This window comes from Crassostrea angulata, chromosome 2, assembly GCF_025612915.1.
Source record: "Crassostrea angulata isolate pt1a10 chromosome 2, ASM2561291v2, whole genome shotgun sequence".
Lineage (NCBI taxonomy): Eukaryota > Metazoa > Mollusca > Bivalvia > Ostreida > Ostreidae > Magallana > Magallana angulata.
This window is the reverse complement of record NC_069112.1, coordinates 80257084-80277430: the sequence shown is the minus strand read 5'-3', so window position 1 is coordinate 80277430 and position 20347 is coordinate 80257084. Positions and strand designations below refer to the sequence as shown.

The window sequence follows — 20347 nt, the reverse complement described above, 5'->3', positions numbered from 1 at the left end:
TTATGTCCATCATTTTAAAAGAATTATTTTATTTTATTTAAGAATTTTTTCCTATACTATATGCCTGTTACACCACTGACAAAATTTTCACAGTTCATTTAATTTTAGTCTAATTATCCACCAAATGGTAGATTCCAATGTTTGCAAATTTTTAGATGTTATACTTTATTGTTTGTTAAAAGTGTTTTTTGCAATCAAAGTAATTTTTTCACCAATAATTTTCTCATGTTTTACATATTTTAAAAGTCTGCATATTTTGATAATGACCCATATATATATATATAAGTAACATTTCTTTAATGATTTTTACCTGATGTATGACAGTGTGGAGAAATTAAACTCGGGCTCGGCATTCTCCTCCTTGTTCTTTTTATGGCTTCCCTTCCGCCGGAATGAGAATCTGTTAACGGATATCCGGTCCATGCTGTAGACGTTACGAAGTAGCAAGATTGGAATTAGGTTTAGCTTGATTTTGATTTAATTACAAAAAATATCACACAACAGTTCGGCGACAAACACTATACGCATGTGTATATAGTATTACGTTGACAATATCCAAATAGCTAAAATTCCGTTATGGTCGATTCATCAAGATCCTCTTGTCTCAACTCAAAAATACAATGTTGCATTATTTTTTTCTTTTGAATTTACTATAACGTACTAATGCTATCTCGCTTACGAAGTCAATCGTTGACACAAATTACGTCACTTCCGTATAAAGATAAAACATCATCAGCAGACCTCACATTTGAATATTTCAACTTGGTTCCACCTGACAATTAAATTAATAAAACACCCTTCACGCTAAGTCGTTATAACACTTGATAATTAAATGAAACATAGTTCGTTCACTATATATATTATTTCCTGACACTTAATAATTCTTTCTATGTCTTTTTCTTTAGCTATTCGGTCCGTCCTTAGTACTTTCCTGTTATTAGTGATTCCAAGCCATACTTCCGCCGTATGTCGTCTGTTATCGTCAGCTTTCACAAAGGCCAACTGTCGCCTACAGAATAGCGTTCATTCCGCGAGAATCGCGCGACGCCAATAAAGCTAACGAGGGGCATACACAGCAGTAATAAGGTGATCCTGATCGATCGTCCCTCCACGTGGTTTATTTGGATATCAAAACATGTCGGGAACCAAAGACTGGTAAACACAAAATATTACCTCTGCCAAACCATTATACAGACTTCTTTATTGACCTAAGTGGCCCGGTACGTTTTCTTTATTGACTTATGCGGCCTAATGTTCGGATTATTGACACTAGAGGAAATTTTTATTAATCCAGAACCAAGTTGTTGATGTTTACCGACAGCTGCGACACGGGGGGGGGGGGGGGGGGCACGTGTTTAATGTCCAGGTTAGGGGTTGGGGTTGGGGTGATGTTTACTAGTAGCAAAGTGATTCCAAGGATTTTGATCTCAAATGTCTTCCACCCCCACCTCATTTCCTCAGAAACTGTCGTGAGGGGGGGGGGCAGGTGTTTTATGTCCAGGCTAAAGGGGGGGGGGGGGGGGCACGTGTTTAATGTCCAAAATTTTGGGGAGGGGCGCTGATGTAAACTAGAAGTAAAGTGATTTCTAGGATTGTTTCCTCAGAAACTGTCGTGGGGGGGGGGGGGGGGGGGGAGGGGGGGTCGGTTACTCCGAGGAATATTGTCCGTCAGAATCACATCTTTCCGTTCCCTCTGGGTTGATTCAGTTCAATTAACCCTGTATTTACAGTATCATCTTTTTCGTGTAATTTCAATAATGGAACAAACATCTGATTCCAAGGCAGTAAATAGATTGTAATCGTCCAAGTTCATCTACAGATTACTCCCCGTTCAATGACTTCTGATAAGTATTGAATCTACATGTATGTCGAATTGAGTTGTGTACGAGAAAATAAAACCGTAAAAATTGAGAATCATTCAGGTCGATTTTTTGAATACAGAAGTTAATTAGGAATACAGCTACGGCATACATCTAAACCCAAATCTAACAAACACAAATGAGACGAATTATCGGCCACACTAGTAACAAATCTGAATTTATATCTCGGCAAAATCCTTACAAAGTATAAAACTATGGACAATTTTTTTCTGTATTTTGTACATCATTCTCTTCATGGATGGGGCGGGTAGCCATGTGTCCGTAACGGAAATGGTCCTTCTTCTCGAGAGGGAGGTAAACGTAATAGCACCATACTGTAGTACCCGAATAGAGGGAGTTTTAAGTAATAGTACCAGACTAGTCCGCGAATAGAGAGAGGTAAAAGTAATAGTACCAGGCTGTAGCGCCCGAATAGAGGGAGTAAAAGTAATCGCACCAGACTGTAGTCCCCGAATAGAGGGGGTAAAAGTAAGAGGACCAGACTGAAGTCCCCGAATAAAAAATTAAATCGTTTATGGTGTTCTATAAATTCAATCAATAGAACACTTGTGCTTTATAAATCTTATCAATAATGTATAGGAAAACCAATTTTCTGTGTTTTATATAGCTATTAAAATAATTTGAACGGTGTCAATTTCCTTATTAGAGTCGGGATTGAAATCCCGATAGAATAAAATAAACACCAGCAAAAAATCTATTAGAAATACATTAACACGGGATCGGAATACTGCGGCCGGAACTAGAAAAGGATATTTTCTTTGAATGTCGACACCGCGATCCATACGAGTGACAATCAATTGATTCGTTGATAGCAATTCTAACACAGTCAAATAGTTTTTCCATATTATGCAACAAAATAGAATATTCCTTTCACTCTGGAAAAACACAATTACAAAATCAATAGAAAACATGATAGAGCGATGAATAGCCTAATTGATCCTATTTTTGTAGGAATGGTTCTACAAACTACAATATTTAACACTGTGTCAGTGTCAATGTGAAATGATTCCACCCGCTTAAGATGCAGTTTCGTAAAAATCAATGTACATGCACCAAATGAAAGAGTACATGTACTAGTATATAACCACTTTGTGTTTTAGTGTGTCTCACCTGACAGGTGAGATATCTTAGTTTAAAAAATATCCCATAGGAAAATAATATTTCCCATAAGAGAAAAGATTTTCCTAGAAGCAATATTGAAATCCTATAGGATTTTCTAAAGATCCTATATTTCGTCTAGGTGGATTAATACAAGTTCTGAATTATATTTTTGCCCGATAACAATCACAATTTCCTTTATCTTTGAGTATATTTGGGAGTTGATTTTAATCAACTCTCCTATGCAGTTACTCTGGCAAACCGAAAGTGAAACAGTGTTTGGACCTCAGCACAAATCATCACCACTGAAAAAACTTAGACCTTGAAAATAATAGATAAACTTGGTGTTATGAAGGCTGAAACATTGTTTTTCAAGGAAACAAATTTATTTATAAATACCTTGAAAATAGTCAGATTTAGTACGAACAATTTAGATATTTTTGTAGTCGTATGTATTCATACGCCAGAGTTCTATATAATCGCGTTCAACTAGACGCTCGGCTGTCTCCGTAAGTCTCCGACAGGAGTCGCTCTTGGTAGTCGGAGAGCCGAGCGTCTGGTTGAACGAGATAAGAGTTCAATATGGCTTGGATCCAGACTTGTGTACAATTTTTAGAAATATTTCGATTACTGATACATAGTTTGATGGAATTGATTCTACCTTTAAATATTACACAACATCATTCATATGCATGGGGTTTTCTCAAAATTCTTGTCGGAAAAGTTCGAGAATTATATAAAAAAAAATGCGTAATTCAAATACAGATTAGAAACCACTTACCATGCAATATAACGTATTGTTGATTTTAAAATTAATAATAATCGATAAAATCAACTCCCGTCAGTGTCTCAGTACTTTAATTATGCCTTGTTGTTTTGTGTGTTGTCATAGTTACGATTTCCCCTACTTTCAGGTCGGCACGATCACAACGTTAACCCTAACAGACTCAGTGCTACGTCTGAGGGTTCGCTCTTAATGTATACTAGCGCGCCTCGTATAATCCTATTGACAGCGTTTGGAATCAAGGGCAAATTATCCAGTCTAGATGCGGTATTCTCGTTCAACCAGACGCTCGGCTGTCTCCGTAAATCTCCGACAAGCTGCTTGTTTGAGATATACGAAGACAGCGTCTGGTTGATGGTTGAACGAGACTAAGATGTTGGATAAGGACCATCTAATTAATTAATGAATTAATTAATTAATTGTGAATGTAAACAATAGGTCATAGAGGGGACCCCATCACACCAGTAACAACGTTTTGAACAAAAAGAGGCACTGCTTTCAAGACTCATGGGCGGATCCAGAATTTGAAGTTAGAGGTGGCGCCAGTTTTAAGCAGTCTTCATATTTAGACTTTTGTGATACTTCTTCTCGTGATAATACTTAAAAAGGAAATAAAATCATTTACGATTTTAAAGGTTTGTAGATTTAAGACCTGTAGACATCTCATGAAAACCATCTGCCTTACAGAAATATTAGAAACATTTCCTTTTATTTTTACGAATGGCTGTAAATTAATCGGTATAAAAAAAGTCTACTTCAACGGGACGATGAAAATGATGTTAAAAAAAGATATCGATGACAGCTTGTATCATTGTAAACATGGAAGTGTCGTTAAAAACACAAGTATAACCAATTATTTAAAGGTGGATGACTGATCACATTTGAATCTTAGGATAGCGTAGATAAAATGGGCTTTCTATTGTAACGGGGTCGTCAAGGGGTTAAGTCCCGTATATACGTGTGATCCTAGTTCAAAAGGATAACGAGTTTATTCAGTGTTTAAAAATAATTTTATTCTGGAATAAATAACAGACATAAATAAATATAAACGTAAGCTACAGAGGTATGAAACAGTATCATATAAAAACCCAAGGGAATGTGATATTTACCGTTAGTAATAAAAGTTGAATATGAAATTTAGCCCCAGTCCCCGTCAGTACGCGTCTGTATCTGGTCTTTGAAAATTAAGGACTGCATGAATGAATACACCCCGATCGGTCGGGCTCTATACAGACCCGGCACGCACATGCGACACCCTGTCGAGTCAAAGGGAAATAACTCTAGAATAAAAATAAGGAAAAACCCATCACACTATATATGTACGTTACATCATGGGTTTTCTTCATACTACGCCGTTGAAATAATGTAGAGAAATCCCATGAATGTCCAAATAGTTGATAATTAAAACGAATCGCAAGTTATAGATTTTCTTTCTCAGAAGGAGTATGGTTTAACTTAATTTTGACAGTTTCAGGAATCCGCCACTGGTACTTTCAATACTTTGATTCCTATTTAGAATTTTCTGCCTAGCAAAACACCCCCCCCCCCCCCACCCACACACAAAAAAAAAAATCAGAAAGAAATTGTTAAATAAAAATGTGAACGAACATGTGCAGCTTTCAGTACTTTGATTTTTTGCGTGCTGTACAAGACTTTTTTTTTAAGTAGGAAACTATAGAACTAAAAAGAAAAATAAATTGCATCTGAGACTTTATTCAATTAAAGTTATTTGATTCTCGAATATAACGCGGAATATAATTCGAAATCATTAATTCAACATTGTTCGAAAATACACGAGCGGTTCTAGGGGTGTCTGGTGTTTCGCGTCATTAGCCATTACCGCATTCTTGTGAAGTCACGTGATTTAGCCAAGTCGTCGCTGTTCGTCTGTTCATCATGATCACTGATTAGGCCGAGAATGTTATTGTAAGTTTTTGTCTTTGTTTATTATTTTACTTATATACTTATCATTATACCTCTGTTTCACTGATTGTCTCGTGATGTTTGGCCCAAAGAGCCATTTTTGTGGAGTTTCCGGTTGGCCTTACAGAACACAGATGACATTGTGTCTACAGAAGGAAGCGGGTATTCCCTAATTTTCCAAATGACGGAAACTACCGATATAACATTTGATTATTACGCTAGAATCTACAGACATGACCCTCTGATGTTTTACACATTTGTTTTACACAACAAAGTATATTTATTTATATCCCAAGTGACAAACTTTCGGTTTAATCACTGCATAAAGAACGATAACTCTTCCAACCGTTTCATTTGGAGCGCATTTCAATTACAGCGTATTCAAAAAATGTAGCAACTATAAGAAAGCTACGCTTGAGTAATTGAAAATAGTGTGGGAAATGTGTTACGTCACAATACAGTTTCTACAATACAGTCAGGTTTCTAATTCCCTGTCAGGTCAGACAGTTTTGTTGAATGATTATTTGCAAAATTGTAAAATATTTATTTTATATATCACCAGGTAAACAAGTGTGTGACCGTCAGTCAATATGTCGGGTCTCAATAGCTCAGTGGTGTGACCGTCAGTCAATATGTCGGGTCTCAATAGCTCAGTGGTGTGACCGTCAGTCAATATGTCGGGTCTCAATAGCTCAGTGGTTTGACCGTCAGTCAATATGTCGTAGTGCTGAAACGAATGTTCGAATATTCGCGAATGAATAGTAAATTTCTAATATTCGAATGTATATTTAGCATTCGAATATTCGATCACATGTTAAACACCCATATCAAGCACTGTAAACTATGCAGCATCGTGTTATTTCATTTTACTCGGAACGAAAGTAAATATAAAGCCATATATGACTGCCATGCTTGGTAGAGTCTATTACTTAACCCAGTAATAGACTCTTCCGCCATGCGTGTTTACCTTGAAAGTAAAAGCAGGGTTTACATCGAACGGAGACAAACATTCTGGATTTTTCAATTCATGTCAGACGCTGAAGAAAAAAAATTGCTTAACTGTTTGAACGAGTGTGAGCTACGGAGAGTTAATATAGAAAGGTACATCCAAAGCTTTTTTTAAAAGATACTTCGATATAATTTGGTGTTTATTTTTAATAAACAGAACATTTCCGGAGTTATGAGCGTTATCAGTTTTCTGTTTAATACTATATCAAACATGGCGGAAATATTTGGACTGACTTACGAAGTTACGTATCGGTCTCATCAGAGACATAAATAACATTATTTATGTCTCTGGTCTCATCCAGGAGTCAGGACTGCAGTATATTATTAAAGAAGTAATAAATCTTTTGATCGTAGTTGATGAAATTTTTTTTAAAATCGTTATATTATTATTTGCTTAAAAATGAAATGCGCACCCAATATATTCAATAGACACTCATGCATTAAGTGTCAACTTCGAACTGACATGTTTAAGCAGTCTACACATACACCCACTTAGTATTTACAAACTATCATATATGCTTAATACATTGTCTAAGACGTCTACGAATATTCGAATACGAATCGAATAGCACTCACGAATATTCGAATACTGATTTATGGTATTCGTTTCAGCACTAATATGTCGGGTCTCAATAGCTCAGTGGTGTGACCGTCAGTCAATTTATTGGGTCTCAATAGCTCAGTGGTGTGACCGTCAGTCAATATTTTGGGTCTCAATAGCTCAGTGGTGTGACCGTCAGTCAATATTTTGGGTCTCAATAGCTCAGTGGTTAAAGCGCTGGCACGGTATGCCAGAGGCCATGGGTTCGAGTTCTGGTCGAGACTTGACTCTTTACCACATGTAACACAGAGTTGGCAAAATAACCTGTAAATTCATCAGACACTGTGGCCTGTAAATTTTCAAGATTTGCATAATAGTAACCTATGTAAAAGAATAATTTTTAAAAAATTAAATATTAGGGTTAATGTGAGTAATATTAGCTGAATAAATTCTTCCACACCATAAGCACTGCCATATTGGCCGCCATTTTGTTTGACAAAGTTAACTCAATTGTTAAATGGTTGTCGTTCATCAGTGACCGTGTTTCATACCATTTTTAAAATGCCTCCGAACTTGTAACGTATGTCTTGTTCGATTGATAGTGCTCGTGTCAAAATACCATCGATTTTCCCACTTGGTGACAGTCTTGTTTTTGTCAGCAGCCCGCTAAATCCAGACACCAGTCGCTTCGGCGGCATCAAAGACATGCCGCCAAAACTCCCACGCAGTACAACAGTAGTAGAGCTGGCTAGGTTGCTTTGCTGGCATTAAAGAAATGCCGCTATCTTAACAACTAGTAGTCATTCACATAAATGTATATAATGCATGCAGGTATATATACATGCGTTTACTGACAAATGTTTTCTTAAACACTGCAGGTCACAGATTATTTACATGTTCGCATTGTTTGCATTGTATCAATGCATTCCTTTCTTACTTTTATCTCTCTTCTTTCATTCAAGTCACGAGTGGTAAATTCTTAACTCCGCCTACTACGTTCTGATTGGACAAGAGTCAGTCAACTTTTTTTAATCAGCGAAGATGCTACAGCATTCCTTACATACAAGTACGTAGTTCACTAACCTGTATGGGGTTCAGGGGTAAACCCAGAGATGTCGATAGTGCATTCTAATTGATAGCTGAATCGGCTGCAACTATAATTAGCGACATAAATTATTTAGCATGCTATGAAAAGAACAAAAATAAGATTTTTTTGGAAAATCTTGCTCCACCGTCTCCAAAATCTTAAATTCATTCAACTCGTTCCCCAACTCAAATCCTTTTTTTTTTAATTATAAATTTGATATCAATACTCAGACTTGAGTACGCATATCGGCTTAACACCAGTGATGTTGAAGATGAGCGAAAATCTTTATCTCTAAAGTGCTTGATTCCTAATTTCGTAACCCGGACTGTAATTGTTTACCTTCAATTATTTTATGCTGATCAAATACAGAAAGGCCCATTGTTAGTGATCAATGTATTTATAAAGTTTTTTCTGCTTCATTACAGTGTGACATGAAACTTATAGGAGTGACCGGGAATCGGAGACGACTGGGAATCGGAGACTTCACTGTATTAACTCATCTTCACTGTATTAGCTTGTCTTCAACATAGAGTTTTTATGTGGTATTGATTTTGCTCTACATCAATCTCGTAAACTTATTAAAAAAGACAAAAGGTTTTGCAACTTGAACATGTATTAAGAAAATAACAGTATGATAGTTTGAGGTCTCTTTACAGGTTCCTTGTGTATCAATCAAGAGTGGACTGATGGAGCAAAGAAAGAGTTTATGTGGTATAGTATTCATGTAATGTCACCATGTTTGTGAAGCTATATAGTATTCATGTAATATCACTATGTTTGTGTAGCTATATAGCATTCATGTAATATCACTATGTTTGTGTAGCTATATAGTATTCATGTAATATCACTGTGTTTGTGTAGCTATATAGTATTCATGTAATAGCACTACAGTCATGGGACATAATTATTCGCCACCCCGTACGTAAATCGCGCTTGATTTCCGCTTTAGAATCGAAAATAGGGTTCCGCGCTATAAATAGACTAAAGATTTCCCCTTCCTAATTAAGTCACATTGTCATGCTACTAAAATGATGACGTGTACACAAATATTTTTTCGTCTGCTGTCAAATAAAAAATAATAAACACAGCTGATTTGAAATGGGCCGAAAGGGGAAAGAGCTTAGTGTTGAAGTAAGAAATCTCATTATTACTTCATACAAAGTGAACAGAAATGTTTCAAATTTATCAAGAACTTTAGGAATTCCACGATCTACTGTAAAAAGTATTATTAAGAAATTTAAACAACATAATGATGTAAAAAATCGTCCTGGAAGAGGCCGGAAGTCATTATTTACTGAGAGAGACACTAACAAACTTTCTCGGGTCATTAAAGAAAACCGAAGGCGAACTTTTAAAGATATAACAGGTATAATTAATGAAAACAGGGATCATCAATTTTGTACAAAAACTGTTGAAAGAAAAATCAGAAAACTAGGATACGTTCGGAGGGTTGCAAAGAAGAAAGTGGCGGTCCGTGAAATTAATAAAAAAGAACGTGTAAAATGGTGTAAAGAGAGAAAAGATTGGACAATTCAGCAAGAATGGGGAAAATGGATTTTCAGTGACGAAAGTCAGATTGTTATTGGTAACAATAACAAGGTTTATGTATGGAGAAAAGCGGATGAAAAGTTCAACCCTCAACTCGTGTGTCCTGCTCCGCGACGAAGGCTAAGTATTATGATCTGGGGGTGCGTATGTTTTCAAGGTGTTGGTACATTAACTGATGTCCAAGGTAACATTAATGCTCAAAAGTACTTACAAATAATTGAAAATAATATTTGGCCCGTAATTGCAAGGCATTTCCCAAACAATGATTATATTTTCATGGACGACAATGCCCCTGTACATCGAGCGAAAATTGTGAAAGATTATGTGAATAATAACAATATTAACACAACAAAATGGCCAGCACAATCACCAGATTTGAACATCATAGAGAACATTTGGTTGCATTTGAAAAGAGTGCTAGAAACGCGTGTCAATGTCATAAACTCGCAACAAGATCTTATGGCGGAAATTCGGACCGTGTGGGAAAACATTCCATTAAACTATATAAGAAACCTATATAATTCAATACCAGGACGACTAAAGGAGGTAATAAGAATGAAAGGAAATCTGACCAAATATTGAGGTAAGATTTTAATTTTATCAACAATAAACAGCTTTCTAACTTTGCCAAGTGTATCTGCGATATCGGCGGCCATTTTTAAAGTGGCGAATAATTATGTCCCACGACTGTATGTTTGTGTAGCTAAACTCTGTATTTTTAGGTCACCTGAGTCATTCAGGAGACCCATTGCGATCACAAGTTCGTTGCCGTGTGTCATTCATAGACATTTTAGTATACATCTCTTAAATGGGTATGAGGGCAGTAGTCATTGTGTTAGTCTTGGGATAAGAACTGTTCTTCATATTTAAATTTCACAATTGAAAAGTGTTGCATCAAATCGTGTGAGTATAAAATAATGAATGCCAAATTTTGATTTAGTTTACATCTGTTCATAAAAAAGCAAGATTTTGAAATCCATGAGATGTTCTATTAATTTCTTGGAATTAATTAGGAATGTACAGTATTTAAGTTGAACTTAAGGACAATATCATCTTAAATGTTTATGTATATTCATTCATGAATCAATGTTGGCCTTTATTACTTATCTGACTTTGAAAAAATGGAAATTAATATGATATTGTCACTGAATTATTTATTTAAAATATACCAGTATGTAATATTTTGTGGTCTCTTTACAGGTTCTTGGTGTAATGGGATGCAGTAAACTAATTGACTAAAGAAAGACTATATATGTGGTATAGTAGTCATGTATTGTTACTATTACATGTATTATGTAGATAAACTCTGTATTTTTAGGTCACCTAAGTCATTCAGGAGACCCATTGCTATCACAAGTTCGTTGTCGCGTGTCATTCATAGCCATTATAGTATACATCTCTTAAATGAGTATGAGGGCAGTAGTCATTGTGTTAGTCCTGGGGTAAGATCTGTTGCCCGAAGGCCTAGGTCGAGGACTGCATCAATTTCTTACCAATGGACTGACAATGTAACTATTGTCCTCATCCCCATTTGATGATTGATTTGAAACAAGAAAAACATATCCTTGTAGAAATGTCAGGGCTGTGATATTGTCCGATTATCTTCATGGGGAGATTCAAAAAATCAGCCAGGGTTAGGGGGATAGCCAATCATATGTCATAAGCCAGTAGTTAATATTAATGACCTCATATATAATTTGGAAAAATTCCCATCTTAAATATATTAAAGAAGTAAGAGACAGAGGAGCAAGAGTACAATAGTTTAGGAGAGAGAGAGAGAGAGAGAGAGAGAGAGAGAGAGAGAGATAGAGAGAGAGAGAGAGTTCATGTTAGTGAGACAAACAGAGCAAGAGTTCATAAACATGTTGCAAGAAAAGTGAAAGAGAGAGTCTCAAATTGTTGTAAAATGTTTAAAGAGAGAGAGAGAGAAAGAGAGAGAGAGATATTAATGAAGAATGTCAGGAAAGGGAATTAGAGAAAGAAAGAGAAAAAGAAAGTACATATTTTGGAGAGAGAGAGAGAGAGAGAGAAAGAGCAAGATAGCATGCTAAACAGTGAATGTTAGAGAAAGAGAGAGAGTATGTTAAATGAAGAATGTCAGAGATAGAAAGACAAAGAGAGCAAGAGTACATGTTGATCAGAAAATTGAAGGAGAGATAGAGAGAGAAACAAAGAGAAAGTACATATGTAGAAGAGAGATAGAGAGAGAACATAAGTCTGCATGAGAGATAAATATTTACATCTTCAACAGTCTTTGTCTGTGATATCATTACAAATCAATTTTGAACCCTTAAACCCAATAACTTCATAAAACATGAGTGACACAAAATGGGCGTGTCTTATAGCATAACCGAGAGATGGTTTTGACTGCGCCAAGCAGTAATACATAGCATGTGCTACACGGAAAAAAAGTGGTTTTAAATTATGCTGTTTTAAAGTGTACAAATTGGAAATAATGTAAATATAACTATTAATAAGGAAATATTCTTTGAATATTATGAGGTGATAATTTTGGTCGGAGCGTGGTCAAATCTATCATAAAGCCCTTCGGGTTCTATTGGATTTAACCACGCCCCGACCGACATTGTCACCTCATAATACTAAAAGAATGATTCCTTATTCCTTAAATAGACACAGAAAGTATTTCCTTATCAGAGAATGTCTGAAAATTGTAAATGTCTGAGAGAGAGAGAGATAGAGAGAGAGAGAGGGGGGAGTGGTTAATGAAGAACGTCTTAGAGAGACGAAGAGAGCAAGAGTACATGTTGCTCACAAAAGGGAAGGAGGAAGAGGAAGTACATATTTCAGAGAGAGAGAGAGAGAGAAAGAGAGAGAGACAAAGAGAGAGAGAGAGAGACTAAAGGCAAACGTTCATGTTTATCAGAGGGAGAGAGAGAATGATTGTGTAACAAAGAGAAATAGAGTACATCACTGTACATGTATAGGAGAGGCAAAGTAAATCTGAGAGAGAGAGAGAGAGAGAGAGAGAGAGAGAGAGAGAGTAGCTGCAGAACTGTATCTCTCCGGGAAAAAAAAATTGACAGACCGGAGAGCGATAGGGCAACCCATTGAAAATATTGTGTATTTATTGGGCAGAAAAACGTGTGCTAGTTTTCGACTGATTTACCTTATTTATACGCAAATTCTGTGAAAACAATTAGTACAATTAAATTCTTCATGTAATTTACAACTGATATCGTCTGTTCACTTGCCTCGGATAGTCTTTTAAACACCATCACCAGTCCCGTAAATTCATGTGGTGCACTTTGTTTACATGTAAAAATGGCGACTCTCGATCTCGATGTAAATTCAACATACTTGATTTTCCGAGGTCGGTAGCGTGTTTCGATGAAAGTCTGAGGCAAATAAAAAGGCGATATCAGTAGTAAATTGAATGAAGAGAGTACATGTGTAGGAGAGGCAAAGTAAATGTTTTGCAGAACAAGTTTGAGAGAGAGAAAGAGCAAGCACAAATAGAGAGAGAGAGAGAGAGAGTCAATATAATAAAGAACCTCAGAACATGTTGCTCAGAAAAGTGATTGAAAGAGATCTAGAGGAAGAGAAAGTGCATATTTCAGAGAGAGAGAGAGAGAGAGGAGAGAGAGAGAGAGAGAGAGCAAGGGTATGTTTAATGAAGAATGTCAGAAATATTGAGACAAAGAGAGCAAGAGTACATGTTGATCAAAAATTGAATGATAGAGAGAAAGAGAGAGAAATAAATAAAGTACATATTTAAGAGAGAGAGAGAGAGAGATAACAGTGAATGAAAGAGAGAGAGAGAAAGTATTCTTAGCAGTGAATGTATGGTACAGACAGAGAAAGGAGAGGGGGAAAGTATTCACCAATGTTTAGCAGAGAATGTCAGAGAGAGTTTTTGGAGTTAAAAAAATATCTACTGGTTGAGTGTTTTTGCTATCTGATAATAGTATACCATCATTTATCTATGAATGGAAAATATATTTTAGAATAAAATCTGTTTTAAATTAGATATTCCTTACACGCAAAATTTTATATTATATAAATCCATTATATCATTAAATAGTTTTTAAAGAATGTGGGTGGCATAATTCTAAAACAGATTATTTTTATTCAACAGGTTGTGATTCAAAGACATAGACCGCCACATCATGGACACAGCAAGCTCCAAGTATATAATACATCAGTGTTCTAAGTGTCCGGGGGACACAGAGTACCATTGTGTATCGTGTCCGTGTGATCTGTGTCCCCAGTGTAAAGAGAACCATGTAAAAGATCTCCAAACAATAGACCATGATGTTGTGTCACACCGTGATAAAATCAACCACATCCCAACACAAGAGATCTGTGTGAGACATCCTAGCCATGTTTATATAAAGTACTGTGAACCTTGTGGACTCCCCGTCTGTTTCCACTGCAGAAAACATAGAACTCACAGACAACTAGATGTTAAAACAGCCTATAAAACAAAGCAACAACAACACAGAGGAACCATTCACACCATCAGAAGTGAGGCTCTCTTTTACAGACCTGTTCTCCTGCCACAAATCAAAACTGATTTCAAAACCTGTTACACAGAATTCTCCCTCTATCAATCAGAGATGTTAACAAAGGCCCAGACACTGAAGAATCGCATTAATATAGTGCGAAAAGATTTCATGAGAAATGTGTTTTGTGACTTTGATTTCAAACACAGATGTTTAAAACAGATGATAGAAATGAGCAGACATATTGTGAGCCTTCAGGAATATGAACTCAGATATTTACAGCCAGAATTCACATTCAGTGCACTACAATTCCTCTCCTTCATAAAGACAGCCCTCCCCCAGATACATCTTACACTCCACACCAGCCAGCTCTCCATGACTGAGTCACTCAACAAGGAGGATGTGATGGAGTCACTGAGTGCAATCCAAATCACAGAGAGAGGAAACCGACGCGTAGGAAACCAGTGTCTGCTGAAACTGACGTCTGGTGCTGAGTTCCATCAATCTCTCACACTGACAGGTGTCCGTCTTTGTTTACACATTTCCTGTGTGACATCAGACCGGGTCTGGGTCAGTGATGATATAAAGAATCTCATCTTGACAAACACAACAGGTGTCCCTCTACATCGTGTGGAGGATTCATGGAGTGGTTGTGTATATGGATTACACACAGTGAACAGTGAGAGTGAACTGATTTATATAGATCGGAATTCTAACATCAACAAACTGTCAAAGGATATGAAAACAACCACCACATTTATAGAGAGAACAGACTCTACATGGGAATTACGGTGTGTGTACTGGTCCCCGTCCACTGGGGATCTACTGGTCGGGATGATTAACTATGATACAGAGACAGGCAAGGTAACCCGGTACAACCAGAGTGGACAACTCACACAAACCATACAGCACGACAACACAGGACGGGGACTGTATAGTGGACCTCACTATATAACAGAGAACAACAATGGGGATGTTGTGGTGTCTAACTATGATGATGACTTTAAGTCTGGTGCTGTAGTGGTGACAGAGCGTGGAGGAAGACATCGTTTCTCCTACACAGGACCTCCATCAGGATCAGTACTACGGCCACGTGGAATCTGTACTGACGCGCTGTCACACATCCTGGTGTGTGATTATTGGACCCAAACAGTACAGATGTTAGACAGGGACGGTCAGTTCCTGTCACATCTATTGATAAGACCATCAGGGATATTCTCACCACAGAGCCTTCGTTATGATGTCAACACTCACCGTCTCTGGGTCGGATCAGGGTACAACAACATGGTGGTTATATACAGGTATATCACCAGACAGGACGCTCTGACAGGTAAGTCTGAGTCATTATCATTGTAAATTATATAATATGTAGTTACAAGTCTGACAGACATATATAGGATGTGATCTTTATCATTTGTCAATATAATGTAAGTATATATTTATATGTAAACAATCAACATCACATGCTGAGATGTAAATACATTACGTGTCTGTTAAATAATTGACTCATCAGATATATGTATATTTTTTTTTTTTGTTGTAATAATTGATTGGATTAATTAATTTGATACATTTATATATGTTAAATTTTAATGATAATTGATACATTATATCAGACAAACATTGCTGTACCAATCATTATACAAGATGTGATGTTTGTAATCAATCCGTTCCATCTGACTGTTTGTGTCTGATGTTTGTAGATCTGAATCCAGCCACTGCTGATGTGATGGAGTCACTGAGTGAAATCCCAACCACAGGGACAGAAAAACCACAGCAAGGAAACCAGTGTCTGCTGAAACTGATGTCTCCCCCCGAGTTACTTCACTCTCTCACAGTGACAGGTGTTGATCGTTGTTTACACTTTTCCTGTGTGACACCAGACCGGTTCTGGGTCAGTGATGATAAAAACAATCTCATGTTGACAGACACAACAGGTGTCCCTCTACATCGTGTGGAGGATTCATGTAGTGATTTATATGGATCACACACAGTGAACAGTGAGAGTGAACTGATTTATATAGATAGGAAAGATAACATCAACAAACTGTCAAAGGATATGAAAACAACCACCACATTTATAGAGAGAACAGACTCTACATGGGAACCACGGTGTGTGTACTGGTCCCCGTCCACTGGGGATCTACTGGTCGGGATGTATAACATTGATACAGAGACAGCCAAGGTAACCCGGTACAACCAGAGTGGACAACTCACACAAACCATACAGAACGATAACACAGGGCTGGGGCTGTATATTAAACCTCACTATATAACAGAGAACAACAATGGGGATGTCGTGGTGTCTGACTTTCGCCATATGTCTGGTGCTGTAGTGGTGACAGAGCGTGGAGGAAGACATCGTTTCTCCTACACAGGAGATCCATCAGGATCAAGACTATCGCCAAGTGGAATCTGTACTGACGCGCTGTCACACATCCTGGTGTGTGATGATATAACCCACACAGTACAGATGATAGACAGGGACGGTCAGTTCCTGTCACATCTACTGATAAGTCCATCAGGGATATTCTCACCACGGAGCCTGAGTTATGATGTCAACACTCACCGTCTCTGGGTCGGATCATGGTACAACAAGACGGTGGTTATATACAGGTATATCACCAGACAGGACGCTCTGACAGGTAAGTCTGAGTCATTATCATTCACATTAATTAGATATAGATAACTAAGACACACAGTCCATGTTAATTATCAGTCAATAAGATACATGTAAGACATGTTTATCTGTGTAATTGTTTGTCAATATAAACAGCTCATTGTCAGGGTTAGCTGTATCTATTTCATTTATCAAATTTACTGTCACATGTCATTGTATTTAGTTAATTATAATAAAAGGTCATTGTAATTAATATAACGAGGCATGTAATTGTAATTAGTTATTTTGTTACAAGTTAAATAAATTGGTTTAATTAATTAGATAAATATTAAAGCATGTGTCAATGTAATCAGTTTAAACCTTTAATTTATAGATGTAGCTCTATCATTACACGACATGTATGATGTTAATTAACTAACAGCTAATTAATGACTTATTGTAGATGAACACACAGACCGTCCTGGTGGGGACGCCTTATTCATCTCAACACAAGCCGTAGAATGGAAATAGCTTGGATATTGACAGGTTGTAAATGTTTCTGTACAAATCTAGTCTGCTCTCAAAACCACACATGTTGTTTGTCACTTTGTTCAACATCTGCAGCTGAAATTGACCTGTGTATAATTCACATGGACTGTAATACTGACTCCTGTTTATTTCACACTTTGTGATCATCCAATATGACTGTCTGTTGCTGAGTGTGGAATGTTATACACATTTTACTTTGCTTAAAATGGATTATCGTAAACATAAAACAGATATTCATATGAAGTCTATAAAAATTGAATATTAATTAAAAAAAAAAGGGGGAAAAAAGAAGACCTGAATGATTAAAAATTGTAATAGATTTTTATCAATTTGAACATTTATGGTTATCATACCCCCGCTCTGAAGGAGAGGGGGGTATACTGTTTTACCCTTGTGTGTCTGTCTGTCTGTCCATAATTCTGTCTGTCTGAAACAAACATTTCTGTCACATTTTTCTCAACAACTGATTGTTGCAGGTGCTTGAATTTTTAATACACTATTTGTTAAGGCATGCCATTTGTTTGAATTTATTTTTGTACCAATCGAAGCTTCCTGTTTAATGATGACTTGTTTATTTTTGCCTCAATTTTCAAACAAAATTCTTAGCAATTATTCATATTCAATTGATTGCATATGCTTGAAATTTTAACACATTTTTTGTTGAGGCACACAACACGCTCGGATATATTTTTGTACCAATTGAACATCAACTTCCTGTTTAAGTTGGCTTTGCTTATTTTGTATATTTACATGAGAGTGGGGGTATTACTAGTGAGTATTGGCTCACAGATATCTGAGTAATATCATGTTGGTGTTGATCATTAGCTACATCATTCATTAGTTTTTTATGTTTCCTGTAGATGGGCCAATTTTACCTGACCATGAGGGGAGAAAACAGAACGCCTTCCTTGAAATCCTTACAGAGGAAGACAGAAAACAGACATTGGCTACGTAGACCACTCACTGCAATATGATGTCATTATCTTCAAGTACGCACTGACCCGAGTCACTCATGTCACCTATTACAATTGGTCTTTATCTGTCATCGTGTGGTGTGTGTCATGAGTCTTTCCTTTACCATTTTACATGTTGAACTTCTTCTTGAAAACTACACGGCCAATTGTTACCATATTTGATGTGAAACATTGCTACAATAAGAAGAATTTAGATTGAATATAACTGGATTATCCGCTGAGTGACCGATATCTGGACTTGTTTTAAATAACGCGCCATTATTTGAACCTGTGTTCCGTGTACATGAACTATACAGTAATTAGTTATTGTACTGTCTTATCATTTTATTTCACAGTATGTTATGTGTTTAAAATAGTAATTTGTCATTTTACATTGATATCAATTTTTTGAACCGAGTTTTCCAAAGGAGAAATCCAGTTATTGAAACGGTGAAAGGGGCACGCCGGCGGGCAGCTGGGAGAAGGGTACCCCTATTGTACTGCAAATCAATTGTACATCTATAAGAGATGTGCATACAACTTAGATTTTTTGTTGTTGTAAATTTATATTTAAAAAATACCAGCTGTTGAACTTGGTCAATTTTACCCAGAATATTGCATATAGGGTACCCCCATTGTACGGATAACTCTTCATAACTCTTCATACAGTTTTTAAGATAGGTAGTTGTTGTCTTGTAGATCAATTGTACATATATCAGAGATGTGCATATAACTTGGATTTATATTTTGATTATTTATGTGTACATACACTCTACAGTAATTAGATTTTATACTCCCTTACATGGCTTATCAATTATATCTTAGTATGAGTGTAGTAAATTCTCATCTGACAGTATGTATTTAATTCATTTGAATGCTTTTATAATACCCTGTAATTTAGTGATGGGAAAAAGATGTTACTTAAAATTGGGGCTTATATCTGTTGATTTTTTATTTTTCCTTTTTGCACAGAATAAATTTTGTTTATTGATTAAACATCATATTCAAAGGTGAGTAACTCAAATTTGACTTCATCAATTACAAACGAATAAAGAGTTATTCCCCTTTTTGTAATATATTTTAGATAGTTTCATATCAGAACTGGTTGTTGACCCCTGACATGTTTTTCTATGAAAGTTAATTGAATATCAGTAAATATATAAGATTTAAAAAAATGCCCTAAATATGTATGTTATTGGTGGATTTAGCACATTTCTTTATAGTGGTCAGGTAAATAGAAAACTCATGTTTATGTAAATAGATATTGAACATCATTGTAACTAAGTTAAAGTGTACTGATGTTTTTCTTCAACAATTTGATTTTTTCTTTGTATTTACGCTTTCCATTAAATTCATAATACTTATAAACAATGCTTTTTGGTGAGTTGTAGCAAGCTGTAGATAGAACTCAATAAATGTGATATTTATTCATAGTTTTGTCTTTTTTCTTAGTAAGACAGTACTGTAATATTTGGTACAAAAAAGAAGAATATGATACAGTAACTTTATTTACAAGAACAAGACAATTATTCATTGGGGCGAACTAAATAACTGACAAACCAATCTCCTTTTGGATTCACTATAGTTATATGTTAATAGAGACTAGTCAACATGAAATTACAAAATAAATTTTCCATCCAAGTACTCAAAGTTGTTTGAAGTATTTCATTTTGACTGATAGGTTTAATTCTGGGTATTATTATAAAAACTGTTATTTTGATAACATATCTGTTATAAGCTGAAGATTAATCCATAAGTGTAAATGTTCGTGCAATAAATTTTGTAATATAAACTTCACTATTATATAAATAGTGCCTGTTTGGGAGGGGAACTGTTGAAATTGACACCCGAGACATCCATGTCAATCAACGCGAAGGGGTGTCAATTTCAACAGTTACCTTCCCTAACAGGCAC

At 36.2% G+C, this 20347-nt stretch overlaps 2 protein-coding genes across 3 annotated transcripts in view; one reads left to right on the top strand and one right to left on the bottom strand.

The window, feature by feature from the left end:
• The window catches only part of LOC128171034 (NAD(P)H-hydrate epimerase-like), a 172640-nt gene extending 172200 nt beyond the window's left edge, over positions 1-440 (bottom strand). Inside the window, exon 1 of one of the 2 annotated variants that reach the window (XR_008241982.1) lies at positions 311-440. Coding sequence is in view for 1 of the 2 variants with exons in the window: in XM_052836800.1 (XP_052692760.1) it covers positions 311-423 (113 nt within the window). In the remaining variant the exon portion in view is untranslated. The remainder of the gene's footprint in view (positions 1-310) is intronic. The other variant, XM_052836800.1, reaches the window with a different exon arrangement.
• Positions 1-20347, top strand: part of LOC128171011 (uncharacterized) — a 511120-nt gene that overhangs the window by 354244 nt on the left and 136529 nt on the right. Inside the window, exon 7 of the mRNA XM_052836776.1 lies at positions 16036-16977. Coding sequence (XP_052692736.1) covers positions 16036-16977 — 942 coding nt within the window. The remainder of the gene's footprint in view (positions 1-16035; positions 16978-20347) is intronic.